At 41.0% G+C, this 25828-nt stretch overlaps 1 protein-coding gene across 1 annotated transcript; it reads right to left on the minus strand.

Annotated features, from left to right (window-relative positions):
- Positions 1 to 95: 95 nt before the first annotated feature.
- On the minus strand, positions 96 to 24070 carry CKAP2L (cytoskeleton associated protein 2 like). The gene is made up of 9 exons (XM_084900298.1): positions 23940 to 24070; positions 22298 to 22364; positions 19896 to 19947; positions 16310 to 17547; positions 11164 to 11371; positions 7268 to 7423; positions 4033 to 4096; positions 2449 to 2641; positions 96 to 1136 (listed from the first exon to the last, which is right to left on the minus strand). Exons 1-9 carry the CDS (start codon positions 23968 to 23970, stop codon positions 911 to 913), a joined length of 2235 nt encoding a protein of 744 aa, XP_084756424.1. The 5' UTR covers positions 23971 to 24070; the 3' UTR covers positions 96 to 910.
- Between the last annotated feature and the right edge of the window lie 1758 nt (positions 24071 to 25828).

Raw genomic sequence — 25828 nt, forward strand, 5'->3', positions numbered from 1 at the left:
CTGGCCCCTTCTCTGATTGAGTTCGACACCCCTACTCTAGGGCCTAGAGTCTAGGCCATGCCATCATCAGTTTCTTTTGTAATAAACAAGATAAATGAAGACGGAATAAACAACATTTAATGTTTTTTGGTTAATACTTAAATATTAAGAAAGCTATGTTGAACCAGGTTCTCTACATTATATGTACAGTGATTTGGATTTTACCTTCCCGAGAGCAGTTGCTCAGAAGGAAGAAAAGGCAACGCGTGGAGTCTCCGAGGCTCACACCGCCTTCTCAGGCGGGGCTTTTCCCTACAGAGCAAAGAGCTGAAGTGCAGAAGCAAGCATCCCCTCCCCACTGCTCTCCTTTGTGCTTTTACGTAAAGCATTTTGAATAACAAATGCAAAAATTAGCCTGGATATAACGAACATCCCAACCCAGGATTGTTTCACTAGGAGACCTGGCAGAGAAAGGACGGACCCCTCGTCACAAGGACATGGTGACAGAAGGCAAAGGTCATACGTAAATCATTTCTGATCTCTGAGCAAAGGCACAGCGAGTATAAATTCATCTGTAAAATGAGGGGATCTGACCAGGTGGCCTGTCATGTCCTACATGACCTAAACTCAGACCGTCCACGCTGCGAGGACTAAGGTGGACACAGGAAGGAAGGTCTGCCTTACTGTGGCACCAACCTCCCATGTCCTTACCATACTTGTGGGGTAAATTCATGCTCAATAGAGTGACATTTCTGGATGCTGTGAAACTGGCAAACAACCACCTTAAACAAGCAAGCCAAAGCTGTCCTGTGTGAGACAGACAATTTGAGAGCGAGTTTTGCAGCTACTTTCCAAGACCTGGTCTGCGTCCACGAGTTTCCCCCAGGTCAGCTGGACGAGGGCATTTCTCGTCTCATGGAGGTTCAAGAAATTATGATTCAAGGGTTGGAAACCCTAATGTTACAGGCAAAGCCTCATTTTTACGGAATACAAAACACTCTGTTTCTTCCACTTCTAACAGCTCGCTAAGAGAAGCCACCACTAAGTCGTGGTCCTGCAGCATCTCCGGGTAGCGGGACACGGCTCGCTCGATCCTCGTTGACCGCCGTACAGGAGTGATCAGCTTCATGTCCTGCACTTCCGGCATCCCACTTATTCTGAGAGACAAGAGAGGTATTCAAACTTTATCACTTCTTTTGAAGTTCCACTTTGTCTTTATTTTTTTTCTTATTCTATTAATAAGACACAGTATTTCAGTGTAGGTTGATTATTCTGCTAGAGCAGCTCTTGTCCTAAGATGGCCCTTTTCTGATTGTCAGAACAAACTGGGTGGAGTCCATCTGCTCTCAGATCATGAACAGAGATTGATGTAACATTAATGTTTCAGAAAATGACACTGATAACCTGACACAATAGCTTAAATTACCGTATTTTTCGGACCATAAGACGCAATTTTCCCCCCCCAGAAGTGGGGGGAAAAAGTCCCTGCGTCTTATGGTCCAAATATAGCCTACTCATATACTGTAAAAAAAAAAAGTTTTTTTACTTGCCCGGCTCTGTGTGGTCTCTGTGTGCTTGCCCGGCTCTAAAATGGTTCTAAATGCTGCTGTTTACTTTACAGGGTTGATTACATGTGTTTATGACTGTGATGTTGGGTTTTAATGCACATAAAATATTTTAGGACACTATTTGTTTCAGAATCTTTTTTTCTTCATTTCCCTTCTCTAAAAACTGGTGTGTCTTATGGTCCGAAAAATACGGTACTATGGATTCCGCCTTAAACTTTACATTTGTTAAAAAGCCAACAGAGCAGTCTGTGACCAGTACACATCCAACCACCCTCCCTGCTTTTTTTTTTTTTTAAATAATATATTTTATTGATTTTTTACAGAGAAGAAGAGAGAGGGATAGAGTTAGAAACATCAGTGAGAGAGAATCATTGATAGCTGCCTCTTGCACACCCCCTACTTGGGATGTGCCCGCAACCAAGGTACACGCCCTTGACCGGAATCAAACCTGCGACCTTTCAGTCCGCAGGCCGATGCTCTATCCACTGAGCCAAACCGGTTTCAGCCACCCTCCCTGTTTTTATGGGGCTGCTCGCTGCCCCTCCTCCGCACAGATGCAGAGGCTGCCCCTGTTGGCACTTAGTGCCCTCTCTCCCCAGTCTGTGCCAGGCGGGCAGGAAAGGAAGGTAGGGTCTACAAGTGCAAGACCAGTGAGGGTGAAGAGGAAGGAAAAATTCACTCCCAAACCTCATTACTTCAGCAGCACCTCCCTCACTGCAGGTCAGTTCTCTCAGTCCGTTCCAACCCTCCCCTCACCCTTAGCCCCTTCCCTCAACGCCCAGAATGGATTAGACTGTCTCGTCTTTCTATGAGGCAGAAGATGTGAAGACACTGACATTGCTTGGATCTGTGGAGTAGAACTGGGCCTGTGAGCACAAAGCCTGCTTCAGAGAGTGCTTACCTGGGGATGGGGGCAACCTGTAACTTGATACCAGGGTGCCTATCCTGTTCTGCCTCGGTTATTTGGGGTGTTGCTGGAACCTGCTCTCTCTCTTTTGCAGAAAGACAAGACTTTCTTCCAGATTCTATGTCCTTGGCCAGCTCTTCTATGGATGATATAGTAGTTCCGGCAACCAAAGATTCAGAGGTAATTCCTGTGTACACAAGTTCAAGAAGGAAAGCAAGATTTAGATATTTAGTACTTATCCAAAATCAATACAATGAAACCACTGTAACCTATACGATGACTCCCTTGTGGACCCCCAATATGAAAAAAGGGGCCAGGCTTGCTGCTAAGGCCTGCAGCAGTGCCCAGCTTCCTTAGGCTGCCTCTTGACCCCTCTTCTGGCCCCACTGGAGGATGGGTAACTAAACACGGCCCCACCCTGGTCTCTTATTCACTCTCCAGAGAGCTCTCCTAGGGACTAACCAATGGCCTTTTACCCTACACCACACCTTGGGTCAATTTTCTTGACTCACTAGGGTTAACTTCCCTCCTTACCCAGGATGACCATATGGCTATCGCCTTGGACAGTGGGTGAAAAATGTCTTGTGTTAACTCACTTTGCATGATAGCCCAACCTTAACAACCAAAATGAAAAGAAGGAAATTAGACTGAGACAGGCCAAAACTGTGACTGGAGGCTGAGACCCTAAGAAAGTTCAATAAGGGTGAACTATCGATAGTATAAGACATGGATTCCTATCTCCTCTTTTCATCTCTTTGAATGTTGTCATATATTATAAACAAAGATTTGAATTTTAGCATCATTCCCAGTTAGAGTGCCACTGAGCATATCTCCTCTGTAACCTCATTCTCCAAAGTAATGCGTTAGTAGCTGTAATTTCACCTGACTTGTTCCCCAAAGTTAAATCTACTCTTAAAGGATAAAGATTTATTACCTTCTAATTTCATAAAAATAATCCATTTTATCTTCTGAAGGTAGCTTGAATGGATTAGACCACCTGGCTCTCCATTCATATAACAAAGATGACAAGCAGCCATAATGTGCCACTCACTGTACCTGTATGTTTCTCCCAGAAGAGCCCTCTAGAGCTCTGACCCATGACAGGAATGCTTACCTAAGTGCAGAGCCCTGCCAAGGCTATTTTTGGAGGGAATGTGAATTTGGATGTAAAAGCGTTGGTGGGTTTGTTATGATTAAACATGTGACTTGAGCTGAGGCATCTCTCTCTCTCTCTCTCTCTCTTTCTCTCTCTCTCTCTCTTTTATTGATACTATTGCAGATATCTCTATATCCCCCATTCTCTATTTCTATTTCTCCCTTCTGCCTCAAAAAAGCCTTTGTCTTCTCTAACCTAGGACTCTGGGGAAGCAGGACACTCATCCAGGATGCTCAGTGCTGAGAAGTTTATTTATTTACTTGTAACAACCAAAATAAGTCAGCCAACGATACTGGTTGAGAGGGCCAGGCTGCAGAAACCAAGGGTGAGAGGCATTTCAGACTTCTTTTACCCCTAGGTGACCCTCAGTGACTTGTACTTGTAGGGCTAAAGGGAGTGAATTTAAATACAAAACACAGTACCGTCTCTAGCTCTGTTTTGGTCTTGCAAAATCTTAAGAACAACTTCCCGCAACTCTTGTATTGGCTGGAAGGAAGGATGAAAGAAAAGACATGAACATCATTAAAACATTCATAAAAAAATGATCTAAGAAATTGTCTAGAGCAATTACACAAAAAAGTATAACATCAAGTAAACTACTTTTTATAATAAAAATGTTTTATCTCTTGTCTAAATATAAATAACATTTAAAAATTTCAGACATATAGGTTCATGGAAAAATATAAGAATAAAGAAAATGTCAGTTAAATGGTGACATGCTCAACTTTAATGGAGAGATGGGTTGATGGAAAATTATCTATAATAAAATTTATCTAAAACAAATTAATTTTCTTATTGACTTATATGATCCCATTAAAAACATGTTTCCATATAAAGATTCTGGCCCAAAGATATAAAGATAGTCATACAAAAAACATGGCATACATTTTTAGAGTTGTCTTAGTTAATTTTGGTTTTTATTATAAAAGTCATATACCTCATTAAAAAGAAAAGTTAACAATAAGTCAAACCTAAGAAAGGAAATCACCCATAGTCTCATCACCCAATTACAACCTTTAGTCATCAGCTCTTTGGACAATTTTCTCCCAGCCTTTCTCTTCTTTCATCTTTTATTTGGTAATATAACCTAAAAGCATTACAAAAAGGTAATTTTCTTTAAAATTAGCTGAGAGAGCCTTCCTTTTCCAAAGTAGGCAAGCCAAGCCTTAAGGCAGAACATCACAAATGAACTTCACATCCTCATAGGAGGCTGGTCTTCTGACCTGGGCTCTCTATCAAATAAATAATAGGTGTGGCCTGGTAACAGAGCATAAAAGCAAAGCTATCCATACATTTTTATAAAATCTAAAATGCTTTAGGCTTAAAAAGATGGAAAGAAATGTACAGAATACATTGCAAAGAGCCTGAGTTACACAAAACACTCATCAGGTGTTTTTCATGTTTTTATAGGCTTCTAGTTAAAGATGATGAATTGGAAATACATTTCTTTTAACTCCCCTTGAAACTGATAAAAAGAAAGGGATTAAAAGGAGTCAAAACCATAAAAAATAGGAAGGAGAAATAGCAACAAGATTTTGGAAGCTGGAATGTAGAAGGAGGAAATGGTCAACTGGATCAACATGAAAGAGCCAACTTTGAAGCTGGCAGTATGGCCAAGAAGCCACCTGATCCAGCCCAGGGCCTCGGGAAGGCACAGGGATGGGTGGGCAGGCTCGGGAGGACTCTTGAATATTTGTCTGCCAGTCTACTTTGCACTCTGAGTTCCATACAGCCTGGTGACTGTGCCCCAATCCCAACAGTGGGGGCCTTCTCCAGGGCCACGGGGAACATCCTACGAGACTGAAAGTGGGGTGCCTATTGAAAGGAAGGGATAAAGGAAAGTTTCCTGCTGAAGCTCAAGAATCCCACTCTCTTCTCCCCACAACACTGGTGGCCTGTTCCTGGCTCCCAGAAGAAAACTGGAAAAGTCTTCCTAGAGAAGATGATCTGTCTGAGAGGAAGGACCAAAACTACTGATAATGAGGGTCTTCAACCAACTGACCGAGCTAGATTACTGATGGTAAAACTCCACCCATGTGCCCAGGTCTTTCAATAATCCTTTCAAACCCACCTCTTATATGCCAACAGCCCAGTTTCACTAGCATCTGAGTAGAGCTTTTAATGAGCAATAGAAAACAAAACAAAATGAACAAGAGATAGAGAGAGAGAGAGAGAGAGAGAGAGAGAGAGAGAAGAGAAAGCACTGGAGAAGAAACAGACAATGCAGGAAGAAGTAAACTTGACATGGTTTCTAGGAACTGAGATATAAGGATATAAAGGGGATCTGACAGTAAAGGTGAGAGGACTCCCTACAGTTCATGAGGACTGGGGTAAAGCTAACCTGCTGAGACTGGGACAGATCAGAAGAGTCTGGGAGAAAGGGCTCAAAGGAAAAGAAATAAATACAGTGTCAGACGTTTTGAAAGTATAAAGAAATTTAGACAATTAGAGAAAAGTGTGTGAATCAATTATACAATAAACACTCAGAAAACCAATTTGAGGAAAAGTAGAAAGTTGTGCTTGAAAGGCAAAGTAAACATAGTATATTAGTACATTGAGCCATAATACTAATTTCTAACACATTCATAACAATGAACGGAATATGGAATAGTGACCACAATTTCCATAACTCTAATGGAAGGAAGCATGAAGGATGACACAAGTATGCCAGAGTCATAGGAATATGTGTGTGTTGGGGGTCTGTGCAGGTGTGTATGAAAGAGGTTAAATCCTATTCCTCTGTATTTGGAAGTCCACAATTATGTCTAAAACTAAAAAATCAGGTAATAGCAATATGAGCATGTTATCTGAAATTATAGAGGTAAATATAAAAATAATCAATTTGTTCTGGGAAGTTGGAAATGGGAGGCAAGGGGAGCAGAAGCCTTATTGAAAGAACCTTATAGGCATGTACAACTCTGATTCTGAAAAATCATGATAAAAGTTTGTAGAATAAATATATGATGACACAAAAAGCAACATGCAAGTGAAAAGCTATAAAACTATTTGATATTTTTGTTAAAAATTATACAAAGATAGTAGTTTTACAATTAAAAGGAATTTCATACAATGGCTCTGAGTTATTGACTTATACATATTGCTGTGTTGGAATTAGCGTATGTGTAGGTTCTTTATAGTGAGGTATGACTTTATAAGTATTGAAAACTGATGTGATTTTATAACCTTTTATGCTAATTCTTTCCATTAGTGCATATTTATGTAAGTACTACGTGAGACAAAGAAGAGTGACTTTGTTAGTTTACACAGCATAAATATTTTTTAAAAATATATTTTTATTGACTTAAGAGAGAAAGGAAGTGACAGAAACATCAATGATGAGAATCATTGATTCCTCCTGAATGCACCCTACTGGGGATTGAGCACTCAACCCAGGCATGTGCCCTGACCGGAAACAGAACCATGATCTTTTGGTTTATAGGTTGAGACTAACCACTGAGCCATGCTAGCTGGGCAAGCATAAATATTTTAATAAAATGTTCATAAAGGACAAACTAAACTTCACATTCTATGTATAACTTTTTGAAGTGAATTAGAAGTTATATTACATATATAATGTAATATAAACTGCCATATTCAAACAATAGAACTCATATGAGAGAATTTTCAGGAAATCACCCACCCAAGACAGATACTCACTGTTGCCCCATTTCTAATGGCCTCTTCATATAGTCCGATAACATCAAAGGTGCCTTTACTTGCCAGGAACTTTGCTTTGCAGATCCAGAATTTAGCAAATTTTTCACCCTCAGGAATACTGGACAATATGGTAAATACCTCTTTAGAAAGTACACCCTAGGAAAAAAAATACCCAGAGGAAATGATTACCATCTCACTGTTACTCATGTCTCCTATTAGTAACATAGCAGTTAGGCAGAAATCAGTCTGATCAATAATTTTTTAACTTTAAAAACATTTCAATTTTACCAAGTTGACACATAATAAAATACACCCATTAAATAGAATATTTCAATGAGTTTTGACATTGATTATTAAATTTTAAGAGTTACATGAACCCAAACAAACAGGAAAATGTTTATCATAGCTGAAGTAAGAAATATGTTCTACAGCTTTATGTGGTGTGAAACCAAACCAAACCAAACCAAACCGAGTAATCAACATCCACAACAATGTGAACACTGAATAGGGACCATAATTTCCATGACTCTTTCCATGACTGTGCCAGAGTTCTAGGGTGTGCATGTGTGTTTGGGGATCTATGCAGGTATATATGAAAGAGGGTTAAGTTCCACAAAAAGGAACTTTCAAGTAGCCTTACTGGTTTGGTGCCCTCCTGGCTTATACCCAGAGCAGGGCACAGAAATGGACCAGGAGGAACATGTGCCAGGTACCGGTGTACTCAGCCAGGCAGCACCTTCTCTCCTTGTGAGATGGGGGAGGGGAGGTGAGGAGACACAGAGGTCAGCTCATAGTCAAGAATCATCAACACTACACGAGGAGGCATAAAACTCACCACCCACAAGAATAGACACTGCAGCTAAACGGTGGAGGGAGGGAAGATGACTAAGCTTTAAGAGCATTGCAGTTAGTATCTTCAGGGTGGTGTGAGAATATTGCTTTCATGAAACCAGAATGGGCTGCTATGGAAGAGAATCAACACAAGGGCAGAACAGTGGCTTGAATGCTGCTGAAGAATAAACAGTGAGCTGAAAACTTGAGTGTGAGATTCTCCCAGAATCCAATGCAACAACAAAGAAATGGGGAGTGTATGACAAGAAAAGGTAAGAGTTCTGGAGGATATGTCTATTATTCAGGAATTTCAATACCGCCAAAGAGAACTTCTAGAAGAAAAAACAGAGAAGAAAGCTGAACACACACTCAAAGCAGTTGTAGATGAAAATCTCCAAGAAATGACCAAAGAAACGTGTTCAGACTGAAAAGTCCTTACTTAGAAAACTATACCTAGAAAACAAATGATAAAAAGAAAACCCTAAGCACCTCTATAGAGGAATGTGGATTAGATTGACACAAACCTTAATAAATCAACAACCCCAGACGCAAGAAACAAAATGAAACAGTAACTTCAAATTTTCCAGGGAAAACAATTTGAATTTAGAAATTTCCCCAGCCAAACTATGATTCAGCATGTGGGTGAAATAATGACATCTTCACAAGCATAAGGACTCAGAAAGCTCACCATCCAAAGATCATGAAGTAACCAGTGAATAAACGCGAGAATTCAAGTGAAAGACTTGAAACAAAAAAATATAAAAGAAACTATAAAAAATATGACATGTAACTTGCACACCATGTTTGAACCTACACCTACCACTATCTTTTGTGATTTTAATTTATATGTTTTCTTACACAAATCAAACACAGAAATGAGGGAAAAGAAAAAAGAATTAAAATAAATTGAATTATAAAATGACAGATGCAACTTTAAGCATATGAGTAATTACAATAAATGTGGGTGGGTAAAATGTGTTTTTTAAAAGCAGAGAATTCCAGATTTGGTTAAAAAAAATTCAACTGCATGTATTCATATGAGATATACTTCTGGAAATACAGGGCTGGAAAAAGATTTACCTACAAAATCTAACAGAAACAAAAAGCAGGTGTGGCAAGATTAACACAAGACAGAAGGAAAATGAAAGTAAGTCATGAGTCTTTCTGTACCTAACAAGAGAACTGGAAAACATGGCGAAGGGAAGACGAGACTTTAGATGGCGAGCACACAAATGGAGTACACAGATGTCATGTTATAAAGTTGTACACCTGAAGTTTATATAATGTTATTAACCAATAAACCTAATTTAAAAATTAGGCAGTAAAAGTTGGACAGCAATATAAAGAGAAATCATCAATCAAAGTACCAGTGAGAGACTCTGGCATATTTCTTTTGGAAAGCAACAAATGAACTAACAAATACAAATAACTGCGTTATTAATATTTTCAAAATTTGTTTTAATGGATACCCATGTAGAATTTTCCATTCAACAGAGAATATATTTTCTTTTCAAACACTTTTGCAACACTTACCAAAACTGATCAGACTAAGGTCAGAAAGAAAATGTCAGCAAGTTCTATGCAGTATATTAAAAATTAAAATAGCCAAGAAAAAAATTAACACATCTGGAAGTTAAAGGATACTTTTGAAGATAACTCTGGAGTTAAAGACCTGTTAAAAATGGAAGCCTTAAACCTTTTAGAAATGAGCAAAAAGAAGAACACAAGGTTACTACGCTATGGTGTCTTAGCTCCAAATCCTTCATTTCTTCTTGGCTTTGTGACCCTGGGGCTAGAGTTCTGTAAACCACCTGCGGGCAACAGCTCCCTACTGGGCTCTGCCAGGGTGAGGCGATGGGGGAAACTGCAGGGCGGGAGAGGAGAGGGGACCTCTTCTTCCTCTTTGCCTTCCTCACACAACAATGGTCCTTTACCCTGGCAGCAGCAATGGGTTCTACTTCCCCGTTTCCTGGTATTCACAAACCCTGCCCACACTAATGGGGAAGCAGCCTTTTCTCAAGGTCTGACCAGCCTTGCAGGGCCTTGTCCAGCTCGGTGGCACCAACCTCTGCTGGGCAGTATGCCTCTTTAGAGCCAGAGTCCCAGTCCCACCCGGGTTTGTCTCTCCTAGCTTTTAGGTCTGTACCCCCAACATGATGCTCTCCTGGACCTAGAGTTATGGCTGCAACACCAATATCTCTCTGATGATCCCTTCACCATTTTTGTGCACACATGCTCACAAAGCGCTGTCAAGTCCAACAGCCAGCACCAGCACCTCTTAGTAGGTGTCAGAGTCACAAGTGCCTGGGGCTTTTTGTCCCCAGGGGCAGCCATTAGTCAGGGCAGTGCCCTGATCAGGACTGACTGAGCATGGCTCGCCCTGTCCCAGAGCTTCCTGTGGGGCTGTGCCAGTCACCCTCCGTGGACTTTGCTTGGCCTCCTTCCCTTTCTGGCCCCACATCCCACTCCCTTTTGTTTTCCTGGGAGCCTCTTCCTAATAAATTCCTTTCACACAAATTCTCCTTAGTGACTGCTTCTAGGGAACTCACATAAGACTCTGTGAAACCAATCCTAACACCACATTCTATCTATTAATATTGTTGGTGTGGTTTCTGTATTTCTGACTTGACTTTGACTAATAAAGGACATTACTATCAAACCCGAAGGCCATGACCAAAGCTAAATTCAGAGACAAATGTAGCATTAAATGGTCCAAACGTTCAATGAAAAGACTGGAAAAAGAACAATAAACGTAAAAAATAGATGTGGACATTGATATAAGAGAAAAATAATCAATACAATTCAAAAGATGGCCTTTAAAAAGATTAATAGAGAACTCTTTAACAAGTTTGATTTAAATAAAAGGCACGGAATTAGTAAAATTGGCCCAAGAAATACAAGCCCTAAGCAGACTAACGACCACAGACAAAACTGAAAAGATACACACAAAACTATCCCCCAAAGCGAGTAATGAAATTTCTGTTTAGACAGAGGTTACCTCCCCAACACTTTATTTAAGAAAAATGTCCGTGGTCAAAGCTTTGGAGATCACCCTCGTCACTCACCCCTTCGATGAGCTGCAGACACTCGGTCAGAGTGCCGTTAATTTTATTGGACAGTTCAAGCTGTGCTTTCCTTTCTTCCTCTTCTTTTTCCATGCTCTTCCAGAACGAAACATTCATTTCCTCTATTATTTTTCTTTTTGTTTTAAGTTCCATTGGAGGCCGCTTATACATTTTCCCCTTAGATTTCTGCCATTCTTCTAGCTGTCTCCTGTTACGCAATTAGAGGGGAGGAATGGTGTTAGGTTTTTGCGTACATGGTCAAGCTTCAAAGTATATGCTAGGCATGGATTTGAGTACTATCACTGAACAGCTTCAAGTACAAAGCCAGGAAACTAGAATTAAAAGCAACTTACAAATGGGCAATGGCAGCAGTGGCTGCCCTCCTCGGAAGGCAGCGGCGTTACTAGCATTAGAGGTGGCTGGCATCTCAGTCTTCAAATCCCTTGACACCAAGATTATACATGAGTTTTCTCTGAAAACTTTCATTTTACTTGTGTGCCAACTCTGACACTTGACTTTAATCTCTGAGCTCACTAACTCAGCTCTCCACTTCTCTGACCACAAGCTTGGTATTTGCCTGACCAGACTCAACACACCGCACTATGCTTTCACCAGGGTGGTGCCACTCAAAGTGACCCACCCTGCCCAGTTCCTTAGCCTGCGCCTGGCCGCACATGACTCCCCTTACTCTAAAAAAGACCAATAATTTTAGGATTCTTTTTCAAAAGATGATGGCAAGTCCTAATTCTCGCTCTCCTCCACTTTCCACAATCTCCACTCCTACTTCTGAGCAGCCGATAGACCGCTGCTGGGGGAAGAACAAAGACATGTGGGCCTGTGTGTGGATGTAGACTTGCTAGCTTCTTTACATTATAACTAGCTCAGAACTCACAAATGTACATTTCAGCCCAGATCTCTCCCTACAGCCCCAACCTTTGTAAAACCCACAGCCTGGTTGATATCTTTTATTTGATGTCTGGCAGGCATTTCAAATTTAATATTGTCGGAAACAATGCTCCATTTTCATCTCTAGATCTGTCCCTGCATCTGTAACGGTGTCCCTGTCCACCCAGTTGTGAGGGCCGAAGGCTAGGAGCTGTCTTTGAGCAGTACTTTCTTTCTCCACATCCTCTCACCACCACATGGACAGGACTGCTTCCCCCTCACCATCCTAGACCACTTCACTGCCACTTTCCGCCTCAAATGCTGCAGCTGCCTCCTAACTCATCTTTTTAAAAAAATATATATTTTACTGATTTTTTACAGAGAGGAAGGTAGAGGAAAAGAGAGTTAGAAACATCCATCAGCTGCCTCTTGCACACCCCCCACTGGAGGTATGCCTGCAACCAAGGTACATGCCCTTGACCGGAATTGAACCTGGCACCCTTGTGTCCGCAGGCCGATGCTCTATCCACTGAGCCAAACCGGTTAGGGCTCATCTCCTTTCTTGATTCTATTGGGTCGGCAGCTAAGTAATTGCGGGTTTCACACATATATGGCTTCAGTTGAATTTTTAGGTTTGCAGACGTAGTACAAATGTAAAACACATTTTGTTATTGATAGTTGGCTATTCAGCTGTTAATCAGTAAAAAAAGTTTTTTGATCTGTTTTGTAGTTTTCGTTTGGCGTTCGTTGAAAAATGGAAAATCAAAAGGAACATTTTCGTCATATTTTGCTTTTTTATTTCCGCAAAGGGAAAACGCATCGCAAGCTCATAAAAAGTTATGTGCTGTTTATGGTGACGAAGCCTTAAAAGAACGGCAGTGTCAAAATTGGTTTGCCAAATTTCGTTCTGGTGATTTTTCACTCAAAGATGAAAAACGCTCTGGTCGTCCAGTTGAAGTTGATGACGCCCTAATCAAAGCAATAATCAATTCAGACTGTCACAGTACAACACGTGAGATTGCAGAGAAGCTTCATGTATCACATACATGCATTGAAAATCACTTAAAACAACTTGGCTATGTTCAAAAACTCGATACGTGGGTTCCTCACGAACTGAAAGAATCACAGTTAACGCAATGCATTAGCAGCTGCGATTTGCTAAAGAAACGTAATGAAAATGATCCATTTTTAAAACGACTGATAACTGGCGATGAAAAATGGGTTGTTTACAACAATATCAAGCGGAAAAGATCGTGGAGCAGGCCAGGTGAACCAACTCAAACAACATCAAAAGCTGATATTCATCAAAAGAAGGTTTTGTTATCAGTTTGGTGGGATTACAAAGGAATTGTCTACTTTGAACTCTTACCACCCAACCGAATGATCAATTCTGATGTCTACATTGAACAACTAACGAAATTAAACAATGCAGTTGAAGAAAAGCGGCCCGAATTGACAAATCGAAAAGGTGTTGTATTCCATCATGACAATGCAAGGCCACACACATCTTTGGTCACTCGGCAAAAATTAATGGAGCTTGGTTGGGATGTTTTGCCACATCCACCATATAGTCCTGACCTTGCACCATCTGATTACTTTTTGTTTCAATCTTTACAAAACTCCTTGAATGGTAAAAATTTCAATAATGATGATGATGTCAAATCGTACCTGATTCAGTTTTTTGCTAATAAAAACCAGAAGTTTTTTGAACGTGGGATTATGATGCTGCCTGAAAGATGGCAAAAGGTCATTGATCAAAATGGTCAATACATTACAGAATAAAGTTATTTAGTTCCATGAAAAAATTGTCTTTGATTTTCTTTAAAAAATCCGCAATTACTTAGTTGCCGACCCAATATTTTTAACCCTTAACAATCTATTCTGTGAATAAGTATCTAGAGTGATCTTTAAAATGTAAGCCAAACTGATCATCACCAGGAATAAAATTCAAAACATTTCCTATGGCGCCGGGACTGGTTTGGCTCAGTGGATAGAGCATTGGCCTGGGGACTGAAAGGTCCCAGGTTCGATTCTGGTCAAGGGCATGTACCTTGGTTGCAGGCACATTCCCAGTAGGGGGTGTGCAAGAGGCAGCTGATGGATGATTCTCTCTCATCGATGTTTCTAACTCTCTATCCCTCTCTGTAAAAAATCAATAAAATATATTAAAAAACAAACAAACAAACAAACAAAAAAACATTTCCTATGGCGAATGGCAGTGTAACCTGAGTTCTGCCAGCCTCTCCAAGATTATGGCGCACCACTCCCCCTCCCATCCCTACCCTCTAGAACATGGGGGAGGGGGGTAATTTGACTTTTAAAGGCGGGGGGGGGGGGGGAGGGGAATTCGAGAGTGAGTTGTTAACAGTGAATTTTTTGCATTTCTTATGGTTTTAAGGGCCTCATATACAGTAAATAAACATATTGTGACATATTTATGCATTTCTCTATTATATGTTTTGAAACTTTGCTATTTTTAATATCACTTCACATTATTATTTTTAACAATTTATTAGTGATTTCTTCCTCAGTACTTCAACTTCCTTTCACTCTTTCATTCTTCTGTTTCATGAATGCCATGTTCTGTGGAAGCTTGTTTAGAACTAGTTAATGGCCTTTTAGGCTTCCTCATGTGAATAAGAGTTCACTTTTTTTTTCTCTCCTTTCAGAAAAAGGGAAAAAAGAATCGACTTATTTACATTTTGTACAATAGTTTCAAATAAACTTGTAGAAAAGATGGTATCAGGCTACCCCATGTTGCCTTGAATCCCTTATAATTCTTTTTTTTTTTTTAATTAACATTTTATTTTCCTTATCCCCCATTATCCACTGTATCCCCCCATGCATGCCCTCACTCCCGTTATCTGTGTCCATTGGTTAGGCTTATATGCATGAATACAAGTCCTTCGGTTGATCTCTTACCTCCCCCCTCCCTTGCCTTCCCTCTGAGGTTTGACGTTTCTCTGTCTCTGGATCTGTTTTTGTTCATCAGTCTATGTTGTTCTTTATATTTCATAAATGAGTGAGATCATGTGGTATTTATCTTTCTTTGACTGGCTTATTTCACTTAGTTCCATCCATGCTGTTGCAAATGTAAACTCCTTTTTTACTGCAGTGTATTATTCCACTGTGTAGATGTACCATAGTTTCCTAATCCACTAGGCGTTCACTTTTTGAATAATAAGAATTATGTCACAGTGAGGGGGACCAGGTTTTAGAGATGCTTACGTGAGGCATGGCCAAAACAAGGTTGGGGACCACTGCTTTAGAAGCTCTGGTGTATTTAACTCACCCCTGCCTCGGGGGTCTGGCATAATCAGCCTTCAGTCCTTCCTGATTAAGAAATTATCCTGTCTTATTTAAACAACTAGAGGCCCGGTGCATAAAATTTGTGCACTTGTGGGGGTCCCTCAGCCCAGCCTGCACCTTCTTAGTATGGGAGCCCTCGGGGGATGTCTGACTGTCGGACATCCTTAGCACTGCCGCAGAGGAGGGAGAGGCTACCACCACCACCGCTGCACTCGCCAGCTGTGAGCCCGGCTCAGCGCCTCTGGCTGAGCAGTGCTCCCCCTGTGGGAGCACACCGACCACCGGGGGGCAGCTCCTGCATTGAGTGTCTGTCCCTTGGTGGTCAGTCATAGCAACTGGTCATTCTGCCGTTCAGTCAAACTGCATATTAGCCTTTTATTATATAGGACGTGTTCACTTCCTGTCTTTTCCACTAGAATGCAAGCTCTAGGAAGGCAAAAATCCTGACTGTCCTGGCACAATTATCTAAAATGCACAAGTGTTCAATAACATGCAGTAAAATTTACCTTTTTAAGAGTTCAGTTCTGTGTTTTAACAAATGTAGTCATGTAACTATAACTAGGACTCCTCCTCTAATCTTACTGACTTTCCAAAACTTTGCCCATTCCTTCTTCCTCGATAGCTTTTCTGGACTTACCTCTGGTCTGCTTGACAAAGGACCAGCGTCTCCCCACCTCCTCCCTGCCCTCTGCCCTTGCTGCTCAACCTGAAGGGCCTGCTTGAGAGAGTCATCTATACTTGCAACCACAACTCTTTACTCAATCGTCCTGCTTCAGGCACACAGAAAGTTAGAAAATATTTTACTATATTTGCTTCCAATATTTTTTTTTCAGAGTTGAAGTTAAGAGGAACCCAGGAGCCATTATTTATGACTTATTTTCTGACCAAGTACACCTCATGGTCAATTTGCCTAATCATCTTAAACTGCAATTTTGGAATTAAAGCAACATACCTTCGATCCTCTGCTGTGATCTTCTTAACATCTGGGTGAGTCTGGGTCCCATTCAGGACTCTTCTTCCATTTACGGCTGTGCCACCAGCTTGAGTTTTGGGAGCTGTCTTGTTTAGAAAGGGGTTTTGGGAAAGAGCCCCTTTCAACTTGAAGTCCAGGGTCCGTGCTCTGTGTTGGCAGCTGCTGCTGTGTTTACGGCCCTTGGCTGTACTTGCTCTTATGCTTGGGGTGTTGGGAATGACTGACGTGAAGCTGCCAACATCCAGGGCAGGCCTTTGGCTCACAGTCTTGGATTTCTGCTGCACATGTGACGTCTGAGGCTTAGAATAAAGCTGAGTGGGTTTCTTGTCTTGCTTAAGGCCATCAGGTCCTTCTTGAAGTAGACCGGGGCATGTCCTGGGCCTGGTATGTTCCACTTTTTGTTCAGTAGCAGTTTGTGACTGTAACTTAGCTGTACCTGGTCTTTCATATTTACCACTATTAATATTTATATCCTTCAGGTCCTTGACCCCTGGTTTCTTCGATGCTTGAGTCCTACTAAGGGTCTGAACAGAGTGAGAGGGAACTGTCTTTGGGGGTTTTCCTCCTAGTTTCACAAGAGCTGCTCCCCTAGGGAGCTGCTGTGACTTTCCTGGTGGAATCCTGGTTTGAGTTTCTCCAACAAATAGTTTATTAGCTCTTTCTTTCAGAACAGCACGATTCAATGAACTTTTACCCAAGGCTTGTTTAGGGGTCAAAATACTCTTGGTCTGATTATAAGAACTAGTCTTTGGCTCACTTTTGGTCCATAACTGAGGATGTGGTGTCTTCTCAGAGTCCAGGACAGTTTGGGGCAAGTTCTCTTTGTTCACCTCTTTCAGAAAGTTCTGTGAGGACTCACCCTCACCACGGACATTGTCCACAGAGTCTGCATGTGCAGTATTTCCTGGACCTGTCACCTGCTGCTCTGCAGCTTTCAGTTCCTGTATATTAAGGGACCCCACAGTTTTCCTCGACAGCTCTCCAGAGGACGCTCCAGCTTTGTGCTGCTGCTGACGGCTGCTGGAAGGCTTACAGTTTGGGAGAGAAGAAACACATCCTGAAGTCAGCCTTTTGCCCAGAGGTTTTGGTGGCTCCAATTTTGGCTTCTGGGACCCTGAGATAATGGCAGGTCTGGGCTGATGTTTATTGCTGATGGGTCGTGTAGCTTTGACAGGCAAAGCAGCGTGGTTGGCAACATCCTTTTTGGGTCTAATAGTCTAAAAAGACAAAGAAAAATATCAAAAAAGAAAAAAAAAAGAAAATTTATGAGAATAACCAACTTTTAAGAAAAATTAGTTATTTTATTTAGAATTTCACCAAGGAAGTTGAAACCTGAGAAAATAAAGGCTCACTAATAGAGGATTTTAATAATGAGTTCCTATAAAAATATATCAAAATCTTTTAGCTTGATAGAATTAAGCAGAGATGCAGTGAACATACAAAACTTGCTGTTTAAAAAAATATGCCCCAACCAAACAAGCAACTTGCTGAATGCCCATTAGGTCCCAGTGAAGTGTTCCTTTGAGGGACCCTGGAAAGATATACATACAGTATACTTATGTTAGGGTACCACCCAAGTTCTTCCTAGTTCTTTGTATGGTTACACTAATATTTTATAGAGAACACTGCCTTTGTAAAGGCCACAGTGCCACTCAAGAACCTTTGTCGCATCACCTGCAAGGACAGACAGTAGATGCTGGGAGGCCTGAGAAACTTTGAACAACTCTCCATAAGCATCTATTGTAATATCACAGAGTTTAGTCATATTTGTGAATTCAGGATGGGTTTTAAGATTAGATTATAAGTTATTAACAAATAAATGTTTCAGTCATGTTACTAATTTTGGATAAGAAAGGTAGGAGTAGAGTACAGAGAACTTTGAGGGGAATTAGAATTGATATGGTAAAGAACAGGCGCATCAGTAGTAAGCAATTACACAGGAAGGTTAATTTGGCAGACATTTGTAAAGCATAGGTTTCTAGGGGAAAATATGCTAGAGCTACTGCTCTCTATGTTTCATTCAATAATATTGTCAATAGTTCCTATGTAAACTTTGTGAGTATGTAAAGAAGTCTGAAACCAGAGCCACTTGGAATTAAGGGCGAGGCACTCAGAGCATTGTATGGGTATGAGTGGTGTTGCTGGGTGGCGGTAGAAATAGATGGTACACCCACATGGCTATAGCTGGGCTACTCCTTGAGCCACAACATTCATATCCACCTCCTGTCTCTCCACTATCACTTACTGCTGAGGCATGGAGGTTGGTATCAAAGTGTGCTGTTCTTTTTTGTACATTAAAAAAACAAACAAACACCTGAGATATAATTTGCATCCCCTTAAAGTTTAAAGTGTACATCCCCTTAAAATATAAAGTGGGTTTTAGGTATTCAGAAGCCTGTACAACCATCGTCACAAGTTCCAGAACATTTTCAACACTCCAGAAAGAAATCCATATTTGCTTGAAGTTACTCCCTATTTCCCTCCCCCTCAGACCCTGGCAACCACCAATCTACTTTGTTTCATAGAGTTGCCGATACTGGACATTTATTATGAATGGAATCACCCAGTATGATGTGATGTGGCCTTTCGTGTCTGGCTTCTGTCACTTAGCATTATGTTTTCGAGATTCACCCATGTTGCAGCATGTATCAGTACTTTATTTTTTAATTAATAAACTTTAATTTTTAGAGCAGTTTTAGGTTCAAATCCAAATTGAGTGAAAAGTACAGAGAGTATTATAGACTCCTTTTACCCACACATGCACCACATAACTTTTTATGGCTTTATTATGTTAAACCCAAAGTATGTTGGGGTCCTTTTCCATTAGATCCACAATCTAGCCAAATGGAACTGATTAGGGAACATATTCTTATTAAACAGCATTCCAAAGTAGTTGAGACCAATAGCTCTCAGCCCTGTCATTTAATAGCTGTCCTGTGACTCAGTTCCCTCATCTGTAAAATGGGGCTAGTAACAGTACCTATCTTATAAGGCTACAAGGTCCTGCAAGTGAGACTCATAGTAGGTGTTCAAAAATGTTTGCTATGAAGAGACCAAAGTGCACTTAAAGATTTTTTTTGTTAACAAAATTGAATTACAATATGTTGTGCTTTTCAAAAAACAATTCTGTCCTGTCCCTTATACACTGTTCCCATATTTATGAGAAATATTTGTGCAAAACATTTTCTTTAGGTTGCTAACTTCTTTATTATTTTTAGTACTAATCACCCAAAATAGATATTTTTTAATTTTTTATTTTATTGATTTTTTACAGAGTGGAAGGGAGAGGGATAGAGAGCTAGAAACATTGATGAGAGAGAAACATCGACCAGCTGCCTCCTGCACACCCCCTACCAGGGATGTGCCCGCAACCAATGTACATGCCCTTGACCAGAATTGAACCTGGGACCCTTCAGTCCGCAGACTGACGCTCTATCCACTGAGCCAAACCGGTTTCAGCCAAAATAGATATTTTTTAAAAGACTAATTTCTTAATGAAGGAATGAGGACACATATGTAATACCTTAATCAATAAAAAAATTTAAAAAGACTAATTTCTACTTACAGATTTAGAAGATGGAGGATTTGGGCAATTATTCTTGGCTTTTAGATAAGGCCTATAAAAGAAAAAATAATATTAATTTTTAGTACAGAAATATCAACAAGGCTTGGAAAGTAAAGTGATTAAAAATGAAATTTTAAATAATTAAAATGTCTGTATATGGTAAAAGAATTAAAAATTATATTCAATGAAATCTCCTTTTCCTCCCCTCCTTAATTCCATTATTCTACTCTTCAGAAAACATAACTGCTCTTATTCACTACGTGTGATCTTTTTAGAGATGTCCTACACATATACATAATATTCCAACAATTTTAATGCACTGTGTCAGGCACTGGAGATATAATGCCTAACAAGTTTAAAAACCTTGTTATAAATATCTCTTAACAGTGAGTTACCAGAGGAAAAAGTAATACAACTAAAGAAAAAAAATAGGCACATATAAAATCTAGCTACTGAGACAGAAAATGCAAAAAAGGATAGGAAAGTAGAGGAGAATTTAGAAGGATTTAACCTCCATGGATCAAAAGCAATTGCCAAGCTAACAGGGACTTCAATTGTGACTTGATCTTTGTTTCTCTCATCGTGAATACAAGCCCTGGGAGGGCCAGACTGCTCTGCTTTGTTAAGCAGCATTTCTTCAGAACCAAGAGAGATACATTACAGGTATTAAATAAATATCTGCTGAATAAATGCAGTAGGTTTACTCAAACAAAGAAATAAAGGTGAATAAAAACCCAAAGTAAAAATACAATAAAATGTGAAAGCTAAATTTGTAAAAATTTGTTTTGTTAAAAAAAAAAAAGTTCAGCTACTCAAATGAGCATAAAATTGATTAATGCTCAGAAGAGGGATAAATGACATCCCTAAGATGTTGACAAAAGATAAAAGTTAATTGGTAACATCATGTCCACCTCAAGAGTAAGTGCTGCCAGCCGATGTGGCTCAGAGGTTGAGCATCAACTTATGAACCAGGAGGTTATGGTTCGATTCCCGGTCAGGGCACATGTCCAGGTTGTTGGTTTGATCCCCAGTGAAGGGTGTGCAGGAGGCAGCCCATCAGTGATTCTCTCTTATCACTGATGCTTCTATCTCTCTCCCTCTCCCTTCCTCTCTGAAATCAATAAAAATATATTTAAAAAAAGAGTGAGTGCTAAGGCAGCGATTTTCAATCAGTGTGCCACAGCCAACACAACAATAGCTGTCTGGTGTGAATGAATCAAAATTACATTTTTTTTTTGGTCAGATCAGCAAAAATATATTTTTCTTGGTGCAGCAGAATTTTGGTCATTAGTCTATGTATGCCATGAGATGAAAAAGCTAAAGTCGCTGAGCTAAGAGAATGGCCAAAGAGCAGGATGTTCATGTGCAGCTATGGAGGCTGAACAGGATCATTCGGCTTCTTGACCAAACACTGCCTTCCCAAGAATTACTTTCCCAGGAAGGAAGCAGAGACAGAGGAAGCTTCCAGCGAGGTAGGCGATATTGTAGATCAGAGGTTCCCAAACTTGTTTGTGCCGTAGACCCCTTGCCATGTTTTTCGGTTTTGGGTAGACCCCCTACTTACCTGATATTGATTTTTTTGTAAATTTCTAACTGTAGTGAAGTTTAGTGTTAAAATTTAATAAAAAATAATGTACCTACTTTTCTCCGGCATTCTCAAACAAAATAACACTGATTCACTATAATTTGTATGATAAACTACCAGTTTATATTTTTTTAAATATTTTCTCAGCACTTTCCTATTCAAGATTCAGGAAACGAATGAACGTATTTTTCTCACATTCATATTTATAGAGTGACGAATTGAACAAGTCGGTGCAAGTTTGCGAAGCTTTGAGACAAAAATTGGCAAGAATGTTTACTGCGCGTATGCTTGTAACAAGATGATACTGGTATATCATTATGTGCAGGTTTTTATCCTACAACTTACACAATTTTATAAACATATAATAAATTTTTTACTTCATAGGTACTTTTATAAATAATTTATATGTTTTTATATTATAAGATAATATGATGTAAGTAAATAGGTACTATCAGTGTATGTTGAGATCCACTATCGTGGACCCCCATTTTCATTTCATGGACCCCCAAATTTTTTTTTCGCTGACGTAGACCCCTTGCAGGTTGTCATAGACCCCTGGGGGTCGATATAGACCACTTTGGGAATCACTGTTGTAGATCCTCCCCTCCTTCCTCCGGAGACTGTCTCATAACAATGCCTACGTCTTTGCCAATGTACCAGATGCTGCCAGAGGTTTTGTCGTGCTGGCACTGACACGCCCTCTTTGAGCTACCATTGGATGCCAATGTAGTCGGAGCAGAGCACAAGCAAAAGGGCTTTCCATTGCCGTTAGCAACCAGGGCAACGGGAGTTCCCTGATGGTGGGAGACAAACTCACTTGCTGTTCTGGCACTTTAGTTTTCCCTTGGCTGCTAGGTACTCCTGGAGCTTTCTCTGCCGCTCTTCTGCAAAACAGGCGAGCAAAGAACAGAACTTCAGCACGGGATCTTAACCAGTTCATTTATATTCTTTTCTTTATTTGGTTGTTAATCCTCACCCAAGGATATTTTTCCCATTGCTTTTCAGAGTGGAAGGGAGGGAGCGAGGGAGGGGGAGAGACAGAGGAGATGGGGGGGGGGGGAGAAAAAGAAGAAAGTGAGAAATATCCATGTGAGAAACATCAAATGGTTGCCCCCAATACCCCCCCCCCCCCCGCCCCCAACCAGGAATCAAACCCAAAACTCAGGTACATGACCTTGACTGGGAATTGAACCCGAGACCTAAGGTGCTCTGGTAGATGCTCTAACCACTGAGCCCACCGGACATAGACCACGCCTCCAAGTGAATACCAGCATTACCCATATCATTTATATGTCAGGCCCTAGTCTGAAATTTAAAGAGGGTAAATGATATGCCCAAAGTTACCCAGCCAATAAGTGGCAAAGCCAAGATCTGAAGCCGGTGTTATTCAACCCCAGAGCGCCTGCTCACATGCACTGTTCTAGGCTACAACATACTCCGTGCACGAGGAAATTCTGTTTCTGGCGCACCTGAGCTGGTGAGCCAGGCCTGGTCTCATTACATTTCCCCCAAGAGGGATGATGATTTTTGCCTACAAACCCTTCATGGTTTCAAAACAGGCCAGGTTAGGGGGTTCATGGCAAACATGCCTATGGTGATTTTCTAAGCAAGACATCTATGAGGGGTGAAAGTCAATATTTCTGTTTATAAATTTCAATGTAGCAGTGGAGATAAAATAAACAACAATAATTACAGCACAAGGCAAAATCTAGGTGCCATGAGAGAGGGTTAAAAGAAAGAATTAGGGGAGTTCAGAGGCAGGGACTGAGGGTAACAGGTGGTTGGAAAAGGCTAATATTCAATAATGGCAAACCAAACATTACAGGGTGCAAATCTGCTCCCCGCCTCCCCTAACCCGAGCTGCTCGCATGGCCCTCTGGCTCCGGGGCGGCCCTGGGCGCGGACCGCAGCCAGTGCAGCGGGGGTCGGCGGGGCCCGGGTTCTGGGACGTCCAGCCCGTTAGCAAACCTGCCGAAGCTGAGCCCGAACACGGGGCAGAGGCGCCCAACGTTAGGCGTTGGGTCATTCCGTGCAGCGCCCAGGACGTGTCAGGTGAGCAGATGTCCTCGCCGCCAAACGCCGCCCACCGGGGAGGTGGGGCCCGGACCGCGCCCGCGAGGCGCCGTGGCCGCCGCAGTGCAGGCTCGGGCCGGCGGGGCCACTAGGGCCGGGGCGGGGGCTGGGGCCACCCCGGGGCGGGGGCACTCGGGCCGGGGCGGGGGATAGGGGCGCCTGACTCCTCCGGGACTCACAATCCGGGCCAATCAGCCGGGCGCCGGTGACGCCCCGCATCGCTGCTGCAGGACCTGCTGGGACAGTGCCTGCAGGGTCTCGGGACGCCCCGCGCGCGGACGTCTCCCAGGTGCCCAGACGCCGGGTGGGGACGCCGAGGCAGGCGAGGGGGCCAGCAGCCTCCGCGGTGCCGCCCGCCCGCCGCGCCCGCCGCCCGGAGCACTCACCCGCAGCGGCGGAGACTCCAGGTCGCACCATAGTGGTTCCTCCGCGACAGTTACTCTTCAGGGGCCGCGCCCGCAGTTGAGAAGCGGCACGGCGCCTGCGCCCTCTCTCATTGGTTCCCCAGTGTTTGAAACTCGCCAATAGGAAGCAGGAGAGGGCGGGACAAGGCATGCGGCTTAGAGCTTTTTGATTGGAGGAGCGGGTGTGGTGGTGATGGTAGAGCTTCCGGCCTCTGCAGCGCGCTAGCGACCTTCCGTGAACTTCCCTCCTCCTGTCAGAACCCGAAGGAGAATAGGGTAAACCTCAAAATAGATGCAGAAAAGGCATTTGACAGAATTCAATAGCTATTTATGATTAAAAACTCCCAACAAAATGAGTATAGAAGGAATGTCCCTCAATATATTAAGTTCATAAATGACGAGCCCACAGCTAACATCTAAGCAATGATGGAAAGTTAAAAGCTTTTCCTCTAAGATCAGGAACAAGACAAAGATGTCTGCTTTCATCATTTTTATTCAACATAGTAATGGAAGTCCCCCAGAGCATTTAGGCATAAGTAAAAGGAAACCAAATAGTAAAGGGAAAAGTAAAATTGTGTCTATTTGCAAATGACATGATTTATATAGGAAACTAAAGACACCAAAACAAACAAACAAACAAACAAACAAACACCACAAAGCCACAAAAAAAGAAAACCCAAAAAACTATTAGTTTTAGTATATTCGCAGGATAGTAAACCAATATATGAAAATCAGTTGCAGTTCTATAAACCATCAGAAAGAGAAATTAAGAAAACAATTCCATTTACAATTGCATAAAAACAGAATAAAATACTTTGGAATGAACTTAACCCAGGAAGTGAAACATCTGTACCCAGAAACCTATAAATAAATGGAATGATAATCTGTGTTCATAGATTGGAAGAATTAATATTGTTAAAATGTCCATACTGTAAACAATCCACAGATTCAATGCAACCTCTATCAAAACTATTAGTTTTAGTATATTCGCAGGATAGTAAACCAATATATGAAAATCAGTTGCAGTTCTATAAACCATCAGAAAGAGAAATTAAGAAAACAATTCCATTTATAATTGCATAAAAACAGAATAAAATACTTTGGAATGAACTTAACCCAGGAAGTGAAACATCTGTACCCAGAAACCTATAAATAAATGGAATGATAATCTGTGTTCATAGATTGGAAGAATTAATATTGTTAAAATGTCCATACTGTAAGCAATCCACAGATTCAATGCAACCTCTATCAAAATTCTAATGGCATTTTTCATGGAAATAGAACAATCAATCCTAAAATTTATGTAATCACAAAAAACTCCAAATTGCCAAAGAACTCTTGATAAAGAACAAAACTGGAATCATCATACTTCCTGATTATTACAAAATAATTCCAATAAAAATCTATGGAATTGGTATAAAAGACACATAGATCAATGCAACAAGACAGAAAATGCAGAAATAAACCCATAAATATATGGCTAATTAATTTTTGACACAGGAGTCAAGACTATACAACAGAGAAAGATAGCCTCTTCAATCAATGGTGTTGGGAATACTGAACAGCCCCATGCAAAAGAATGAAACTGTTCCCCATCTCACACCATACATAAAAATCAACTCAAATGGATTAAAGACTTAAATTTAAGACTGGAAGCTGTAAAACTCCTTGAAGAAAACATAGGGTAAGCTTCTTGACATTGGTCTTGGCAATGATTTCTTTTTTTATTTTTTATTTAATAGTAAGACAGATTCAACAAGCAAATATAAACAAGTTAGACCACATCAAACTAAAAAGTTTCTTCATAGCTCAAGAAATAATTAACAAAATAAAAAGGCAATTAATGGAAGGGGAGGAAATCTTTTCAAGCC

Source organism: Pipistrellus hanaki (assembly GCF_964339955.1).
Source record: "Pipistrellus hanaki genome assembly, chromosome: 12".
Classification (NCBI taxonomy): domain Eukaryota; kingdom Metazoa; phylum Chordata; class Mammalia; order Chiroptera; family Vespertilionidae; genus Pipistrellus; species Pipistrellus hanaki.

Bases quoted from the DNA above. Each gene is read 5' to 3' on its own strand.
- CKAP2L (XM_084900298.1), bottom strand. From the start codon at position 23,970: ATGGTGCGACCTGGAGTCTCCGCCGCTGCGG. The intron at 4,097-7,267 runs GTGAGTATCTGT...CCTTCCTTCCAG, and splicing joins CCATTAGAAATGGGGCAACA to CCAATACAAGAGTTGCGGGA. The intron at 1,137-2,448 runs GTAAGCACTCTC...CTTGTCTCTCAG, and splicing joins CAGGTTGCCCCCATCCCCAG to AATAAGTGGGATGCCGGAAG.